Source organism: Phacochoerus africanus, chromosome 1, assembly GCF_016906955.1.
Source record: "Phacochoerus africanus isolate WHEZ1 chromosome 1, ROS_Pafr_v1, whole genome shotgun sequence".
NCBI classification, from domain to species: Eukaryota; Metazoa; Chordata; class Mammalia; order Artiodactyla; family Suidae; genus Phacochoerus; species Phacochoerus africanus.
The window spans coordinates 101,373,606-101,391,281 of NC_062544.1; the positions used below are offsets into that span (position 1 = coordinate 101,373,606).

The following is a 17,676-nucleotide window of genomic DNA, read 5'->3' on the forward strand; positions in this document are numbered from 1 at the left end:
CTTCTAGGTTCTTCCTCCAAAGCAGTTGCCTGGTTATTTTGGCATTGCATGGGTAGTTCAAGAACCTTACAGAATGCCTATACATTAAGTTGATCAAAAAGTTTAATTGAAAGGGTAGAGCTTCTGATCGAGTGTTTCTTATGTGTGTAGTGAAGGAGAAATTTTTCTTTGGGAAAGTAAAATTACGTGAAAATTTCTTATTGGTGTTTTTTTGTTACCTGGGAAAAAAATTTCAAGCTTGCCAAAGATATTAGTCTGTACACTATACCATGATGCCTTAGTTACTCTCATTTTTGAAAGGATTATATTCCAATTTCTTCTCTCTCTCTCTCTAAAGCATAATCTTACTCATTGAAAGTTGTTTTTTTTTCCTTCTTCTTCTTCCTCTTCTTCTCCCTCTTCTTCTTCCTCTTCTTCTTCTTCTTTTTATGGCCACAACTCTGGCATGTGGAAGTTCCTAGGCCAGGGGTCAAAACAGAGCCACAGCTGCATCCTATGCCACAGGCATAGCAATACCAGATCTGAGCTGCATCTGTGATTTATGTCGCAGCTTGCAGCAATGCTGGATCCTTAACCCACTGAGCAAGCCCAGGGATCAAATCCGCATCCTCACAGAGAAAATGCCAGGTCCTTAACCCACTGAGCCACAAGAGGAACGCCTCAAAATATTTTTTAAACTTTAGCAGTATAATGGTTTTGAGAATAGAGTGCGTATTTTGTTGTAGCATTTAAATACTTTATGTAGCAAATTGGTATATCACTAATGTCACCACAATTTGCCAGTGGCTTACATTTGCAGAACTGTGACCAGCTAAAAAAGAAGGAACAGTGCCTAAGGGAGAAACATTTCAATTGTACAGATACGTAAATCTTGTATGTGTTGTTTCATCATAAAGTGCATGTACTGATTTGGGATAAGATTAGTCATCCTCAGCTAATTTTTAATAGAAGGATTGTGATGAAAATGACAACCCTCCCAGCGTGCTAACAGAATTTTTTAACGTCCCATTTTAGATATCCTCTGAGAACTAAGAAATTGAATAAAATCTCGATCTTTCTTTCTCCACATGACGGCCTAGTGATTAATATATTAAACACATACACGCACAACTAGGACATGCCTATTTTGTTAGTGATGATATTTGGTCTTTTGCATTATACTTCTTTCTTCTCTCCCTCTCTTTCTCATCCCCACAAATCCACACGTGCTACTATTTGCAACTCCAAAGTCAGCCAAAACAATAAGAAACAACATGTCTATGTGCAATGATCATTATTTTATTCATTTTTCTCATTTTAAGTAGCTGACACCCCTGCTGATCAATTTCCTATAGCTTGCTTATTGCCTGCCTTTGTTCAGCATCACCCCCTAAGTTATAGTTAAATTATTATTTCCACTGAAAGAACTGCAGCCGCTTTTCTTTTGTGCATTTGTATAGAGTCTCCTCTTTTTCCCTCACCCCCTCCAACTATAGCAGTTGACACTTGGCCAGAATATATATTAACCAAATATTGGAGAAAATCTATTTGTTAGACATGGTTTTGCTTCTTTGTGAAAAAAAAAATGGGAGAAATTGGAACAAATTAGGATGAAATGGCTGTGGAAGAGTCGGGTTAGTTTGGGGAACAGAAAGCTGGAGTAGGGTTGATTTCCTGGCACCACTTTCTTAGCAAAGAGAACAATTTTAATCAGTTACAAAAATATTTGTGATCCATATGTTCCTCTCTGCTCATCCCCATATGCCCATATTCTGTTTTATCCTGGTGGATGGTGACTTTGTGATTCAGGCATGCAAGAATAATACCTCGCTGGCTTTAGAGCTCAGTGCTATTTCAAAACGTGTCCTGGTAATTACGCACACACATATATCCAGGCTGTTCGCGCTTTGAGACGGTTACGTGAATATCAGTTTGTTCTTTCTTCATGGAAAGAATTATATCTTGCATCCACCTACTGGGACTGGAATAAGGCATCTAAGGCTTAGATTTGAAAACTGCATGGCCACTTCAGCTGCTGGGTTAACCGCCACTGTGCAAATAGGAGCATCAAAAAAAGGAGATGGGAAGGCTGCGGTTAATCATTGATAACTTCATTTTCTTTGGGAGAAGGAAAACAGAATCCAAAAAGCACTTGGTAAATCCATCCATCACTGCTGCCTGTTCTAAAACATATTAGATAATGGGCCGGTACTTAAATAGATCCTAATTTTAAGGCATGTTGACCTCTATTTAATAGTTGTAGTAGCCATGGTGAAACTGGTCGAAATTGAAAAATTAAAATTACTGCTGACAAGAAATGCACTTGGGTTCTAAATTCATGTTTGCTTCTCTCAACAGTTATATAATTTTTTAACAACAAAAGCAACACAGTTTACAGCCAATTATCCATTTTAATAAGACATGAATAAAGCTAGAAATTATTGACTAAGTGATTGGATGTTCAACAGTTGTTTTCCTCTTACACAACAAATGGTGTTGTAACTCAATATGCAGTAAAATTCAGTGAGCAGCCAGCTGTGCTCATTTAAACTTGGGAGGGGGCAGCGAGGGGGGAGACTGAAAGATTTTCTAAACTTCAGACTAAATAACTGAGATGCATGTGGTGTTTTCAAAGACAGGTCTATGGTGAAGAGATGTGCGTGCTATTGGATTTAGCAGGTGTGTACCAGAGTCGAGTTGCAGCGAGAGGCGAGAGATCCAGCTTGATTTTGGCAAACGTTATTAGGAATCCGTCTCTGTGTTTGCATTCTAGCTGTCTTTGCCTCTGCCTCTGTAGGAGTTGTTAGAAAAAGAAAGTGCACGTTATAGCAGGGATTCTTTTCAACAGGCTCAGAGTTTGAAAAGCTGTTGAATCCCTCCGCTTTGCTGTCAAACAGAATGCCCAGCTGACGGTAGCAATCCTAATGGGGAGGGAGGTGTGTGGATAGACTGTTCATCCAGCAACTGGAATATGAGGAATTCTTCTTCCCTAACTGTAAGTGGAGAGGAGAGAGCTTTCTCAGCAATGTCATGGTGAAAGTTTTTTTTCTTTCTTTGTATATTTTTTTCATCTTTCCAGATAATGCCTCATTAAGTCAAAAATCTTTCCATATGCCTTCATAGGATAACTTTCATGAAGAAAGGAGTCACAGAAACAGCATTCATGTAGATTAGATTGATCTATAATTAAGACAAAGTCCTTGGTTGAAAAAGGAGGCAAGACTTCTGCTCAAAGGTGATTTGGATTCTCATTGAGGCAAACACACAAGCTTGTTTTTTTTTTTTTTTTCCTTCAATATAAAGTGCGAGATTTCACTAAAAAAGGTTAAAATTGAAGTGAGTAATCTTCGGTGCATAATGCAATTGTTAATTTTAGCTCCTTGCGTGGGTGCCGTTCTGACTTGAACAGCCGGCTGTAGCCTTCATTAGAGAAGAAGCAGGCAGCTTGGGACAGGTGGAGCTGGATCAAGCCGGGAACGTGATTTGCTGGAAGCCGGTCATTAGTGTTAGAAACCCAGTCTTGTTTATTTCATCCTTCACCCTACCGTGATTCTTGCAACCATTATCATTGACTTTTCATCTTTTTTCAGGTGGATGATGTGTCAGACCGTGTAAGGGAATCGCCTGGAGATGGGGGTTCTGAACTGTTAATGGGGACATGGGACTCCCGTTGCCTCTGATCACTTGTGTGGATTTTCCTGGCATCGAAAGACAGAAGCCGCTCATAAGTCACCAAGACCGACAGCAGGAATTCTGCGTGAAAGGTAAAGGGCTGTCATCAGATGACTGTCACTCATCTGTATATTTTCCCCATTCTATAAATGTGCCTGTTTGCATCAAACAGTTCATGAAAGGTGACCCAAACAAACAGGATCTGTATCAGGGATTGGCTTACAGTTTGTAAAACTCGAGCTCCATTTGTTCATTTTTTAAAATCTGCTCATGATCTGTTTGTTTGTTTGTTTGTTTAATTGAAATGCTCTGGCAAAAAGGGCCACAGAAGTCCCATCTCCTCCCCCAACTCAGTACATTGAAAAACAAACTGTTTTCTGCTGGGAAAGAGAACTTTTTGTTTGGTTACCTACACGCATCCCCAGTGTCACTGACATATGAGATCCATCAGATACACTGAATGGAATATCCTCAAACCTCCCCAAACCCCAGAGCCTTGCTCACTAGTCCCTCACAGACTCAAACCACCATCCTGGAGGAAAACTTTCTTTCACATTCCCACAATCCTTTGCCAAGCGATCCTGTGTTTTTAACCATATCATTAGGTACATCTGTCTTGTCACGGTAGGTCTTAGGAATTTTACAACAAAAATTAGATTTTTCTCATGCTTCCTTTGTCTAGTTGAAAATGAAGTTACTGAATTAGTAAATGGTAATCAAACACTGCCAGAAAAACAGAACAAGACACTGATATATCCAGGATTAATTGTCATTGTAATGACTGGGAACAGCTCAGTCATTACTTGGGAGTTTTTGTGGAATAACTGATTTTCCAAGCTATAATGTCTTTTTTTTTCTTTTTCCTTCCTTCCTTTCTTTGCTTCCTTCTTTCTTTCCTTCCTTCCTTCTTTGCTTCCTTCCTTTCTCTCCTTCTTTCTTTTTTTTCTTAAAAATACTGAGGAGGAAGTAAATGTTAAATAATTCATGAGTCTCATGTGACAGCATATCAGAAAGGAAGTGTCAGGGGCTTTATGGAGGTAGGGAGAAAAAATAATAATAAAGGGCTTACACTTTGAAAAGCCATTTCCAGTTTCTGTGTGGTCAACTCTCGTGAGCCTGGAGCATCAGAGTTCAGTTGTGATAGCTTCATTAGAGCTGCCTGCCAGACACTTCCTTCTGCAGAATTTGCAGCCCCAGCAGCTGATAGGGGCTTGAGGGAGGGCTTCTGCTTTTAATTATGTCGCTGTCAGTTTAAAGCCTGAAACTGTTGTCCCTGATGGGTTTATTGCCAAATTTAGATCCTATATATCTACTGAATTATTACCTCTTACATTGATTTCTGCCCCTTGTAGAGAGGTATCCCTGGCACCTTGGAAATTATGTCTATGGTTGAAACTTGCCAGTTATTTGTGAGTCATCTTAGAGATGCTGTAGAACCTCCTGACTCAGAAGTTGAGGGTCATGTGTTCAAGAGTTGGGGAAATAGTCTCTTTTTCTTTTTCTTTTTCTTCTACTTTACAGTGGGGCATAGGGACTGGGAGTTGCATGAAACTTAAATGTCTCTGTTTGAGATGTGTTGATCCACTTAGATGGCTAGGTATATTCATAAGAGTGTGTATAGGTGTATCACAAGTGTGTGTGTGTTGGGGGTAGGGGTGTGCATGGATAGGGTGATGGAATCTTCCTCTTGTGATTTTCTTGGGTACTTGATTTGATCTTGTTTTATTCTCTTTTGGTATGAAATTGACAGGGAGGATGAGTTGCTCATTTGAATTTGAGAGCAAAGGGAGAAATCAAGAATCTTGAGAATAAGGGTCAAAACTTCCCTTTGTGCTGACTTTACTTTCTGACATCTTAACCTTATAGGGCATCAAACCTTGTTATTTTAATTTGCATCTGGGAGAATGTCTGAGCCAGGAGACCTGAGTCAGGCCATAGTGGAGGAAGGTGGGCCTGAGCAGGAGACAACCACTCCAGAGAATGGTGTGGTTAAATCCGAAAGTCTGGATGAGGAAGAGAAGCTTGAACTACAGGTGAGCCTGGAGAAATCCCCTTTCTAACACCACTGTGTGCATCCCTTTCTTTCATTCTAAAGATACTTTGATGATTTGTTTTTAAAGAGTCTAATTAGTAATATGAATAGGAAATCCCACAAATGAATTTTATTGTTTCCCAGTTATTAGTCACTTTTTTCCTGAATAAATGGTGCATTCTGACCGTAAAGCTCTTTGAAATGAAAAAAAAAAAAAAATCCAAAGAACGTATTCAGTGACAGAATTTGCCCATAGCATCTCCACATTAATTTCTGGACCACCTCAAGGGGTTTGTAGAGGGCTTCTCCTCAGGCAACTTTATACTAGCTGAGTTTTAAAAATGGGTTTGTATTCCATGGAAAGAGGAAGATGACCCAGCTCATACTAGACTAAGAAAAATCAAAGATGTGTGCTCTGTTGACCTTCATGAGCAGGCTAAGCTTTGATTCTTATTAGCAGAAAAGCCTAAAATTCCCAGCCAGAGAGAAGGAGGGATGGGAGTGGGGATGCTCTAGGAGGGGCAGGGAAGAGTTTACGGGTGATTTTGGTACTGAGAAAGTGCTGTGATTAAATACTCATGGTTTATGAGAGAAAGATGGTACAAGGAAAGCAAACTATATTTGCAAATAGCCTGTATCAATTTTATTTGAATCAAACTGGACAAGTGTTAAGTCTTTTTGTATAAAAAGTGAGCAAAGGCAGATAACTGTGTAATGGACCAGCTTTTTCCCTCCCCAGGGGCTGATGTAAGGAGAGGAGGAAAGATAAATGGTCAAAAGTTGCAGGGAGTTTGTTTCTGATGTTACTGGTTTCTCAACTCTAGTGACATCTTTTTTCTTGCTCTCCCTCTCCCCCCTCTACTCTCCCTGGTTGTTGGTTTACTGTTTGTTTGTATGTTTGTTATTTTGTTTCTAACATACAGAGGCGGCTGGCGGCTCAGAACCAAGAGAGAAGAAAATCCAAGGTAAGGTTCTAGAATTCTACATTGACCTGATATCATGGTTATCAATTGTTCATGTCACATCTGGGTTAGAAGATTTGCCGGCAGTTCACATGGTTGTATGTGGACCTTGGCTGTACCAGTGCTGCCTGCTTTTAATGGGGTTGTTGTTGACACCTCTCTTTCTTTCTGGCTCTTTATGCTTTTTAATTAAAGTATTTAGGGTTCACATAGCTACAATGTGTGTGTTTGATCCTGTTTGCAAACTGGCAGATTTGACAGTGCTTTACAAAATTGATTAGCTGCTTGTTTTCTTTTCATTTTAAATCAAGTTTGGGGGAAATGTTTTAGTCTGCCCAGTTGGTTTCTGCCTTGAAGTGAAAAGGTTCTGGTGTTTAGGACACAGTCTTCAACTTTTAAAATACCTTCTCAGTCAAATCACTTCCAATCTCAGTTTTAGTAGAAATTAATTTTTATTGTCTTTTTCTCCTTATATTTTCATGAAATGGCAGGACTGCACTCTTTGTATGCTTCCAGTGTGATGGGCACAGTTTGACAAGACTGTTCCTTAATTAAATTTATCCTTTCCCATTCTTCTCTACCTGAATCCCCATCAACATAAGGGTATGATGCTTGCTTGGATGCTTGGAACCAGCGTAGACACTGCATCCCCATCAACTGAGGAGTGTGATGCTTGGGGCCAGTGTAGACACTGCATCCCCATCAACCCCAGGGGTATGATGCTTGGAGCCAGTGTAGACAGCACTGAGAAGAGGATTTGAAGGTTGATTTAAAAAATCTTATTTGGGAATGTCAGAGAAGGCAGAGGTGATTTGACAGCCTGAGGCTATTTTGTGTTTGTTTTCTTTATTTTTCCTTTCCTTCCCGTTTCTTTCCCCTTCTCAGTCAGGAGCAGGGAAAGGTAAACTAACTCGCAGCCTTGCTGTCTGTGAAGAGTCCTCAGCCAGACCAGGAGGGGAGAGTCTTCAGGATCAGGTACAGCCCCTGTCATTATCAGTCATTGCATGATGGGATCTGCCTTTGTGTGCATGAGCATTGATTTGGCATTAAATAGTATTTTGGGGGAGCAAAATCAGTTGAAGAAGGAAAAGTTTTCTGGCTTCATCCCCTGATTCTGAGACATTATAAATAGTTAAACAGTTTGTCACAAAGTATTACATTTGTTTTTTTCCAGACTCTCTGAAAACTGCAAGTGGAAAGGAATTCAAAAGAATTTAGATTAAAACTTAAAATGTAAGCCCGGTAGTGCTGATTTTCCTCAAAGGCTCTCTCTTGATAAGACTGAACCAAATATAATCCTAAGTGTCCCATCTCCTTCCTACCTCTCACCTCCCCAATATGCACTTGCCTATAAAAAACACAAATCTTGGCTCTTATGAAAGTTTAGAAATAGTGAATAAGGTGCATTGAGCTTTGGAGACATACATTTATGGCCTTTGGTGAGATTTCTCAATCCTGGAAAAATTGCCCAGAAATAAATCTGAGATGATGGTGAATTTAAGTTAAGATATTTAATATATTGCTGCATATCCTTATACCTATTTTTGCTCCTTCCAGCAAGACTATTAAACTCTAAAAATTCAAATTCCAACAAAACTCTTCTGTGACAAAATGGGAACCTTCACATCATATTTATTTTTGTTTGCCTTTTAGGCATCATATTAACTTTTATAAAAATGGTCTTGCTGCTTAGAATTTTTCCTTATTTTATCAAAGGCTTCGAGCAGTTGAGACAAAAGTAAAATGATTTATCTGAGCCCAGAGGAGGAAAAAATTGATTAATATATCATTATTTTTGTTGAGCCTTGTTTTGCTTTTCCCTTTTTACTTTAATTAAAATACTCTAAATTCTCCTCATGGATTCAGAGAGCATCGAGAGCACTTTCTTCAAAAGGACCAAAAATAAATCCCTTATAGATTATTGTCCTAAGGGTATTTTTTTTTCCCCTAGCCTCATTTCCTTAACAGGCCACCCATGTCCTGAAGCCTGGGCGGGCTAGCTTTCAGTAGCCATCACTGTTTCCTACACAAGCTTTCTTTTACTTGGGCTCTGAGAAATGTGTGGCTTTTGTTCAGCATTTTATTTGTGCTTCTATTTTTAATGGAGATTGGAGAGGGGGGATAATGTGAAAATCATGGCTTATATTATTCAGCGCTGATTGATGGCTTGTAGTGTACTGCACACGATATACATGAACCCTGCAGAATAACAGACTCTGGGAGAAGTAATGTCCCAGTGATGCCCCACTCCTCATGCCAGGCAGAGGAGGACAGCCTTTACAGACTTCACCTGCTTGTTATTCCATTTAACAAGGTACCAGGAGGAAATTTTTTAAGCGATCACCTGTATCATAGTACCTGTCTAGACCTAAGTCTAGTTTCTCCATGCAATTGGTGCAGAGAAATACGAGGCAAACGGTGCTTTGTTCCTGCTGGTTCCAAGCTGTGTCACCAAGACTAGTTTTGTAGGAGAGAATTAGAACTGGCAAGCCTCCGTTTGGACTGGCTGAGGTGTGGTGGGAGCAGGGGGCCAATAGAAAATACCCAGACACACAGATAAGCAATGGCCATGCTACTTTTTTAGAGACTAAAGACACAGACCTTTGAGCTCGTGTGCAATGCCTTCATTAGGTACCAGCAGCACTTACAGAGTATGGGAACTGAATCCCAGAGACCACTGGCCGAAGTATACAGTATTTGGATTGTATTGCTTCCCCAATGTTTGTATATTCACAGTATTTGGAAAACTGCCTTCATTTTCCTGCGTGGGAAAAACTCTTGCTACCTGTATTACTTGATCTCAGACCCATAGCGGATGGTTCATTCTGTCCTTAAGTTAAAGGAGTTTTGCTTTTCTAATGTTATACTCTTTACCTATCAGTGTACTACTGCAACTTGAATCATTCTTTTACTGTTGTTGGATATAAACTTATCCTGTACCAATGTATTTATTAACACTTGTATTTTATTATTGAGCATATCAATAAAAATATTAAAAAATAACAGATTGTTTTTTACCAACTCTATAGCACTTTTGTGTGTTCTTTCAACACCATAATGTGGAGAAAAGACAGGTATTTTTCTGAGTATAGTATTTGTCAACACATGGCATGAGTTTGTACATTTTCTTGTAAATGATGTCCTTTAGCCTCTGCTCTTGCTTTGTATTTCCAAGCCTCTTTGATTTTTAGATTCCAACTTACTGAGGCTGGATGGTTCAATTGGTTTTGAAGAAGCAGTGAGACCACTCCCAGGGCCTGGTACCCTGTTTCCTCTCCTGATCAACTGTCAAATCCCAATCCTGAGCCAGAACTGTTCCAGCTGTTTCCTTAGCAAATGGAAGCAAGTTGTTACCCTAAACTAAAGTCTGCCTGAATCTTTGCATACTGAGACATTTCTGTCCCACATCATGTGATAAAAGATGATAAAAGACCTTATAATCAAGTTACACTCAGTTTTACATATTTTGTATATGTCCAACCCCAGGATAAACGTGGATATTGGGAAACCTGGTTAAGATAAATGTTTACCATGAGACTGTTTTAGTTCATCCTCTATATCATGCATCTTTCAACAATGGTGACTTTTTATTCCAGCCCAGTATACACAATGGAGCCCTTTCCAAAAAAGAAATTTGGCTTTGGAGGACTTTTATTTTCTGCTTGTTGGATTAGCTAGGTTTACCAAGAACCATTAAGAATCCCAGATGGGCCATGATTTTGAGGATGTAGAAGCATCAATTTAGTCACGTGCAGAGGAGCATTAGTTTAGTTTTCAGTGAGAAACACTATTAGTCACTGGAATATCTTTTCCCTACATCATAAATGTTAATGTCGCTGGTAGAAGAAAGCTTTCCCATCAGATGATCTCTTACATAAGAACCAGTGGGCTTAATGTTGGCTCATTTGTCATAGTTTTAATCATAGCATAGTTTTTTCATAAAACTGAAAAACATAATTTGGCTCATTCTTCTTCAAAACAGTGAACATGCTATCGACCAAATGGCTGATAACATGAGTTAATCCAAAATGATCTGTTTTCAGTGCAAAATAAATAAATATAAAAGTAGATCCAGTCCCAATACTCTAAATGGTCAACCAAGCATCAGTTCAAGAGAGTCTTATATTTTGCAAAGGATTATCTGATGCTAGAATTAAAATTGTTTATATATAGTTGATGAAAAACATAGTCCTATTTTCTACCTTTTCTAAAAGGCAGTGATTTTTGTAACCATATATTATGATGACTTATTTATAGCTTTTGTAAACAATGTATGATGATAATCCAGACTTAGGACTCCTTCAATTATATGTCGTGGTTTTTCATAGTGATAGAAATCATTGTTGATGTGGTTCTAAAACAATTTTAATTATAAATTGGCTGTTATGGCCTTTATTTATGTCTGTTTTTTTTCTGTAATTATGATTCGTAGTATCTGTCTGTCTGTGTTTGTGCCAACTTCTCCTTACAAGGAATTATAGAAAAGAACTGCAGAAGCCTCTTTTTTTTTCTCTTGAGACATGATAGTAGCTGTGATGCAAGCTTATTGATAAATAAAATTTTTCCTAGGTGTTAGAATAATAAACCTGTAGAGAAAATAAGAGTTGTGATCTACGGGAATTTAACTTGCTTGAGATAAATATTCATGAGGCAAAGGTTTAATTCTAGATATTTCTCATGACCTTCCATTGAATTCTGAAGTTTAATTCACCTTAAAAAGGGCAATTATTTTTCTGTCAGGTTTAATTTTTTACCATTTAAGAAAAAAAAATCTACACCTGGCTTTCATTTTCCGTTCTTAATAATCTCTATGCAAAATGGAAACCAGACAGAGATCTTAAATCTGGCCCTAAATTATTATATTTTTTCCCCAACAGGAATCAGTTCATTTACAGCTTTCCAGTTTTCCCAGCCTGCAAGAGGATGATAAATCTAGGAAAGATGACTCTGAAAGAGAAAAAGAAAAGGATAAAAACAAAGATAAAACCTCTGAAAAACCCAAGATCAGAATGTTATCAAAAGGTGAATGTGAAAATGTTTCCTTAACTTACTCAGTTTGGACACAGAAATAGTCACAGAATACATTCTAGATTTTACACGTGTATTCACCTCTCACCAAACTCTGAATATATAATTTTGTATGTGTACGTATGTGTGTGTAAAAGATGGTGTGAACTTGATTTTTTTTTCTGTTCATGGTGTCATTTTGTGTATCTAGAAAGGGGTTTTTTTTTAGGATCACTTATTTCTTTGGATATTCATTTAGATCTTCTGTTTTCAATGAGAAGTTTATACAAGGGAGAAAGTATAAGTCAGTTCTTAAATTCAGGTTTATTAGTCCAGCTAACTGGAATTGATGAACAGGAATGATACCCAGTTTTACGTTTTATCTTAAAAGACAGATAGTGGGTTAGAAATTCTCAGTATAGGTGATGAGTGATGTTATCCCCGAAGCACAGGTGTATATGTCCATGTCAGTGGAATACATATTAACCTTTTATCTGGCACAGATGCATTTGGTCTCTGCAACCCATATACTGTCTCATAATATCTCTTTTAAAATGTACACACTCGGACTTCAATAAAAAGTCTTGCCCGGATGTCATGCCTTCTAAAATACCAACTCTAAAATTCAAACTTATCAATTGTTGCCTTACATATAATTATGTTAAACTAAAACAAAAAGAAAAAACAAAACTAATTTGAAATGAAGAATTCCATGAATAAATAGCTTTGCAGTAGACTATTTTTTAAAACAACTGAGAGAGAATAGAGCATCTGACCAGTTGAGAAATGACAACTACTTCTCATATTATGCTCTATAACCATATATCTGCTTATAATGATTATCTCTGCTGCTAAATATCTAAAACCAAAGTGTATCCAAGAGTGAAGAAGTGCAGGTTCCTAAACTAGCTTTAGAAATTAAGCTTTTGGAAATTAAGCATCAAAGATTTGAAAGGCTTGGAAATATTTAGTGCCCTCCTATACTTTGTATTGATTAATATTTAGACAGTCTTGTAATAGAACCTTGAGTTTTTGCCTTCATGATTTTAAGAGAGTGTGCTGGGGGATCTCAGACTCTTGAGAACTCTCTCTGTGGGTTGGGAGTACCTGTCACTGTCATGGTCACAGGGAGGTCATGCCCTTGCCGATTGACAGCACAGAATGAACACATGATATTTGACTCCACCCATCCACCCACCCAGTCTGTGCCTCCTTCCTCTCCTCTGACAGTTGGGTCTTTCCATGATTAGAATCTACGGGATGTTCTCAATCACCGGATCTAATTTTCATTCTGATGTAATATTGCCAGGTTGCTAGTTTTGTAACATGTATCCTTCACACGAATAGCTTCATTTAAAATTTACCTGAGCATCAGGGAAATAGAAGGTTGGGAAAACCTTTTTCACCCTACCGCCCCATTAGCATTTCTGACAACTCCGTCCTCCTATTTGTTTCAGATTGCAGCCAAGAATATACGGATTCTACAGGCATAGACTTACACGAGTTTCTGATTAACACATTAAAGAATAATTCCAGGTAAATTATTAAATAAACCTCTTATTTTTGGAAGAGTCATGTAGAGTATTACAATTAAAGTCATTAATCCAAATGTTTCTAGGAAGGGATCTGTAAGAGGCAGATACCTTCTCTGTTGTCTTGTACTATCTCTTGTATATCTTGTACTTTTTCTCTTTTCTGCTAAGAGTTTGCATGTTTACTGAGTACAGATGGTTTTAATTCCTGAATAGTTACCCAATGAATAAAGTATAGTTTACAAGTTCTGCTTTTCTCTTCACAAAGAGATACTCATTAAGGGGAAAAGTTGAGAATGAGAATCAATGTCAAATTAACCAAATATTCTTCAGTGCAGTTATAGAACCATCTACTTGGGCTTAGCTTTGTTCTAGTTTCCAGTTAATTTAAAACATACAATTTACTTGATGTGTGTTATAGGCCTAATACCTTGCATATCTTAATTAACATTAAAAACTACAGAAGTTTCAGTATTACAAAATATTTAACAAATGCGGTGAGATATAATCTTTTAGCAGAACAGAATTATAGGTGTATGGATAACATATTCCAGAAGAGTTGGATACTGATTTGTAGCCATATGCATTTAAACAATCTTTTCCATACATATAAATGAACTTTTGAAGTCTTTGGGAATGAAAGTACATAAAACCTTTTCATTTTAACATTTATTTTGCAGAGACAGGATGATACTCTTGAAAATGGAGCAGGAAATTATTGATTTCATTGGTGACAACAAGTATGTTAAATTGCAGTACTGGTTCATTAATCTGATGTGTCTCAGTTTGGTATTTGGGTTTAATTATTCATTCTGGAACAATTTAGGAATAGCTAAAACATTATTTAATATATTTGCTGACTTGTTTAATAGAGATGCTATTGGAGTTAGGAGCTGTATGATGATGGGAATTGTTGCTTGGACCAAGTGTGTTCCTGCTTGTTAAGTTCCTGACAAAATGGCCATAAACAGGGGGCCACTGATTAGCATAGAGTAGCAGTAACAAGAAGTGACCCTTTTCATTTTTATTATAGTTTTTTAATGGGATCCAGCTGGCTGTAGTCAGTTATGCCTGGAAATAATGGAGCTGCTTTTAGTGTCAACCATGTAATGACACATCTCCAGATAGGCATCTGCTGTCCCATGTTATATAATTTGTCCTGTGTCTGGCTCCTTTGATAAGGTATCCTCAACTAAAACTGAATACTTTCCAATGGACCTTAAGTTCTTTGTGGTTTGAAAAATGTGCAACTATGAAACAAAAAGCACTTATTGTAACTCAGTCAATAAATCTATAAGTGAAAAATTTGTCTGGAAATGCAAGCATCAAGTGATGCCAGAAATGAAATAAGCCTAATGGTTTGGATGAAAAAGAAATGACTTTATGTGCGTACCTATAAAATGTACTGCAGGCCAGAAACAAAAATGCTGATTCTGCTGTTTCTTGTTTTCCTTTCCAGTAATCACTATAAAAAGTTTCCTCAGATGTCATCCTATCAGAGGATGCTTGTCCATCGTGTGGCAGCTTACTTTGGGTTGGATCACAATGTGGATCAGACAGGGAAATCTGTTATCATCAACAAGACTGGCAACACAAGAATGTAAGCCCCATCTCCATATTTATTTAGCATTTTCTTTTTCTCTCGTGGATTCATTTATAAGAACACTGTATAAAATTCAAAGCAAATGGCATTTGAAATGTGCAGTGTTATTTATCTCTTGCTCTTATCAGCAGTAGTGTGGCATTTTCTGCAGAAGATTATCTGAGGACCAGGAAAGTTGATAAAATTTAGGCAATAAAATGTATTTATTCCCTGATATTTTACACAACTCCTGAAACAGTTTTCTTTCTTCAATCTATAATGCCTGTGATCACATACAAAATATGGAACATTTTATGTCAAAATATAATGAATTAAAAGTAAAAAATATTTTATTTTATTTTATTATTTTTCATTTTTTTCGTCTTTTCTATGGCCACACCTATGGCATAGGGAGATTCCCAGGCTAGGGGGTCTAATCATAGCTGTAGCTGCTGGCCTACACCACAGCCACAGCAACATGGGATCCAAGCCGCGTCTGCGACCTACACTACAGCTCAGGGCAACACCAGATCCTTAACCCATCAAGTGAGGCCAGGGATTGAACCCGCAACCTCATGGTTCCTAGTCAGATTCGTCAACCCCTGAGCCACAACGGGAACTCCAAAAATAATATTTTAAAACAACAATGATATATACAGGATAATTTTCCTTTTCTTTCTTTTTCTGACTTAAAGACATTGATCTTATTGTGGTTTCCAGAGTAGCAAAAACTCCACATTGGGAGACAAACGTCTGCCTCTAAGACCCAATTCTTTTATTTGCTAGCTGTGTAACTTGAAACAAGTCATTTAAAATCTGCCATTTCAATTTTCTCACCTGTAAAATGAGAGGTTTTGAGCTGGATTATATCTGAGTTCTAGCTCTAAAAGGAGGTTGGTTGTTTGGTTTTGCTCCTTTGCTTCTATCTTTCTCTTTTCATGGTCCTGTTGAGTCACCAGAGAGCATGAGATGAGTAGTCATTTGCTTTGGAAATTTGGAACTGTCCCTCTTGAACCCATTTAAGTACAGCACAAGCCACTTTTGTAGAAAAATACACATTAAACAGAAAAACTGTCCCTGTGCAAAACATTCCCTTAAAGCATTTGTATATTGTAATTTCCTTTTTCACAGTGTTTGGTAAATTGTGTAAATTGCATGGTTTTTAGGAATGCTTTGTTAGTGAAGGGAACTTTTGTGTCAAGCACAGCAGCATGGTTAAAACGTTATTTTCTACTTACCAGAGGTTGGGACTTGTTGAGACAGAGATGAGGCCCTTTGTCTACTCAAGGCTGAGTCTGTGTTCAATGGAAAGAACTCATGGTGGGAGATGTGGGACCGAAGTTGGCTCTTATCTCAGAGACACTGAGCACGTCACTTCTTTGGGCTTCAAATTACTTATTTATCTGCAGGAGAGTTTGTAATGGGTAATGTTTACAGGTCTTTGAAGCTTCAGAATTATTGGGTCCTGTGGTTGCATTCTACTGTGCTGGCAAATTACATCTTAAAATTGATGAGCTTTCCACTTCATCTGATTGTTGGCACACAGACCTCCTATTCTGAACAGTGGTAGGAATGAAAGGTCACTGTCCTTTAATCCTTTACATTTTCCATCTCCATCAAATATTCCTAGTTCTCACTGTTGTTGTTTTTCATTCCCCATTCTTGTTTTTCCTATGACTTTCAGACACTACAATGCAGGGACATGCTGATGGCAAAATAGGGAAGTCATTGACTATCTCTTTTTAATTTGTTTTTACCCTCTTTCTCTGTAAGGCCATAACAGATATGGAAAAGCCCATAGATCAAGTAGATTGATACAGTTTCAACTAGTAGAGATAGTGCATTCATCTTTAATTCACCTGATTTTGCAATCATGTAGTCATAAATATTAATACACATGTTTGAGACCTGTTTCCGTGTAGAACAGTTTTGGAGAAAATGAAGCACTGTGTAAAGACTCTTGATAAACTTTGAGTGATGGCTCTAAACTAGCTCAGTTCAATATGGTAGCCTCTAGTTAGGCATGGCTATTTACATTTTAAATTAAATTAATTAAATTTAAATAAAATTTAAGCTTTAGGATTCTCTTCCTCAGTGAGGCTAGCCACATTTCAAGTGCACACATTAGAACATATAGAAAACATTCCCATTATTTCAGAAAGTTCTATCAGTCAGCTCTTTTCAAAATCCTTGTGATTCTCACAAGTTTCCAAATACAACTAGCAGACATAATTTGTCCCTTAAACCTTTTATTTTCTGCTAAAAAGCATCATATTATCATATTCTGAGACTTATTTACTTCTAAAAGAGCACTAGATTTTGGGGGGTTGTTTGTTTTTAATTGCCACTTTCCAATGGACCCCACATGTTTATGACTTCAGGGAGAGTGGAAGAAGAATTTGTGCACAGAACGTCTTTAGGTATTATTACTACAACAAAATGCCTGGGCTGGTTCCATTTCTGCCTAGTTTCTGCTCTTGCCCATCATTCATTAGTCCCACTCTGTGAGTCCTCAACAAAAAGAGAAATGACTGTATGTCATGGACAATCAAGGTATTTCCTGAAGCACTGAGCTGAATATTTTTTAATCCACAGCTGTGAAGTCCTAGTGTTCTATTCCAGCCACCTCTCTGACCGTCCTTATTTTGAGTGGCTCTTGCTGAGGGTTGAGATGCGGATGGGGAAGGCTGATATCTTTAGGACAAGGGAAGAGAAATGAATTTATTGGCCTTCTACAAATAGTACCAAGTCACATTTTCAGGATCTGAATCACGTTTGGACAGTTTTAGCAAAGGGGAAACTTTGTTCTGTGGAAAATAATATATTTGATGTTTAAAGTCTGTTGCCATATTCTCATGGAGTTAAGGTTTCAAGTGGAACATCTATTCAAGTTCCAGGTGCCTTGTTTCT

At 37.8% G+C, this 17,676-nt stretch overlaps 1 protein-coding gene across 18 annotated transcripts in view; it reads left to right on the plus strand.

The window, feature by feature from the left end:
* Nucleotides 1–17,676, plus strand: part of ARPP21 (cAMP regulated phosphoprotein 21) — a 154,251-nt gene that overhangs the window by 39,518 nt on the left and 97,057 nt on the right. For 12 of the 18 annotated variants that reach the window (XM_047769941.1, XM_047769886.1, XM_047769819.1 and 9 more), the window contains exons 2-9: nt 3,570–3,743; nt 5,518–5,684; nt 6,607–6,648; nt 7,531–7,620; nt 11,523–11,667; nt 13,110–13,188; nt 13,865–13,924; nt 14,644–14,784. In XM_047769941.1, coding sequence (XP_047625897.1) covers nt 5,556–5,684; nt 6,607–6,648; nt 7,531–7,620; nt 11,523–11,667; nt 13,110–13,188; nt 13,865–13,924; nt 14,644–14,784 — 686 coding nt within the window. In that variant the 5' untranslated portion in view covers nt 3,570–3,743; nt 5,518–5,555. Of the gene's footprint in view, nt 1–2,760; nt 2,975–3,406; nt 3,485–3,569; nt 3,744–5,517; nt 5,685–6,606; nt 6,649–7,530; nt 7,621–7,819; nt 9,667–11,522; nt 11,668–13,109; nt 13,189–13,864; nt 13,925–14,643; nt 14,785–17,676 lie in introns of those variants that run through there. The other 6 variants (XM_047769839.1, XM_047769846.1, XM_047769830.1 and 3 more) reach the window with 6 other exon arrangements.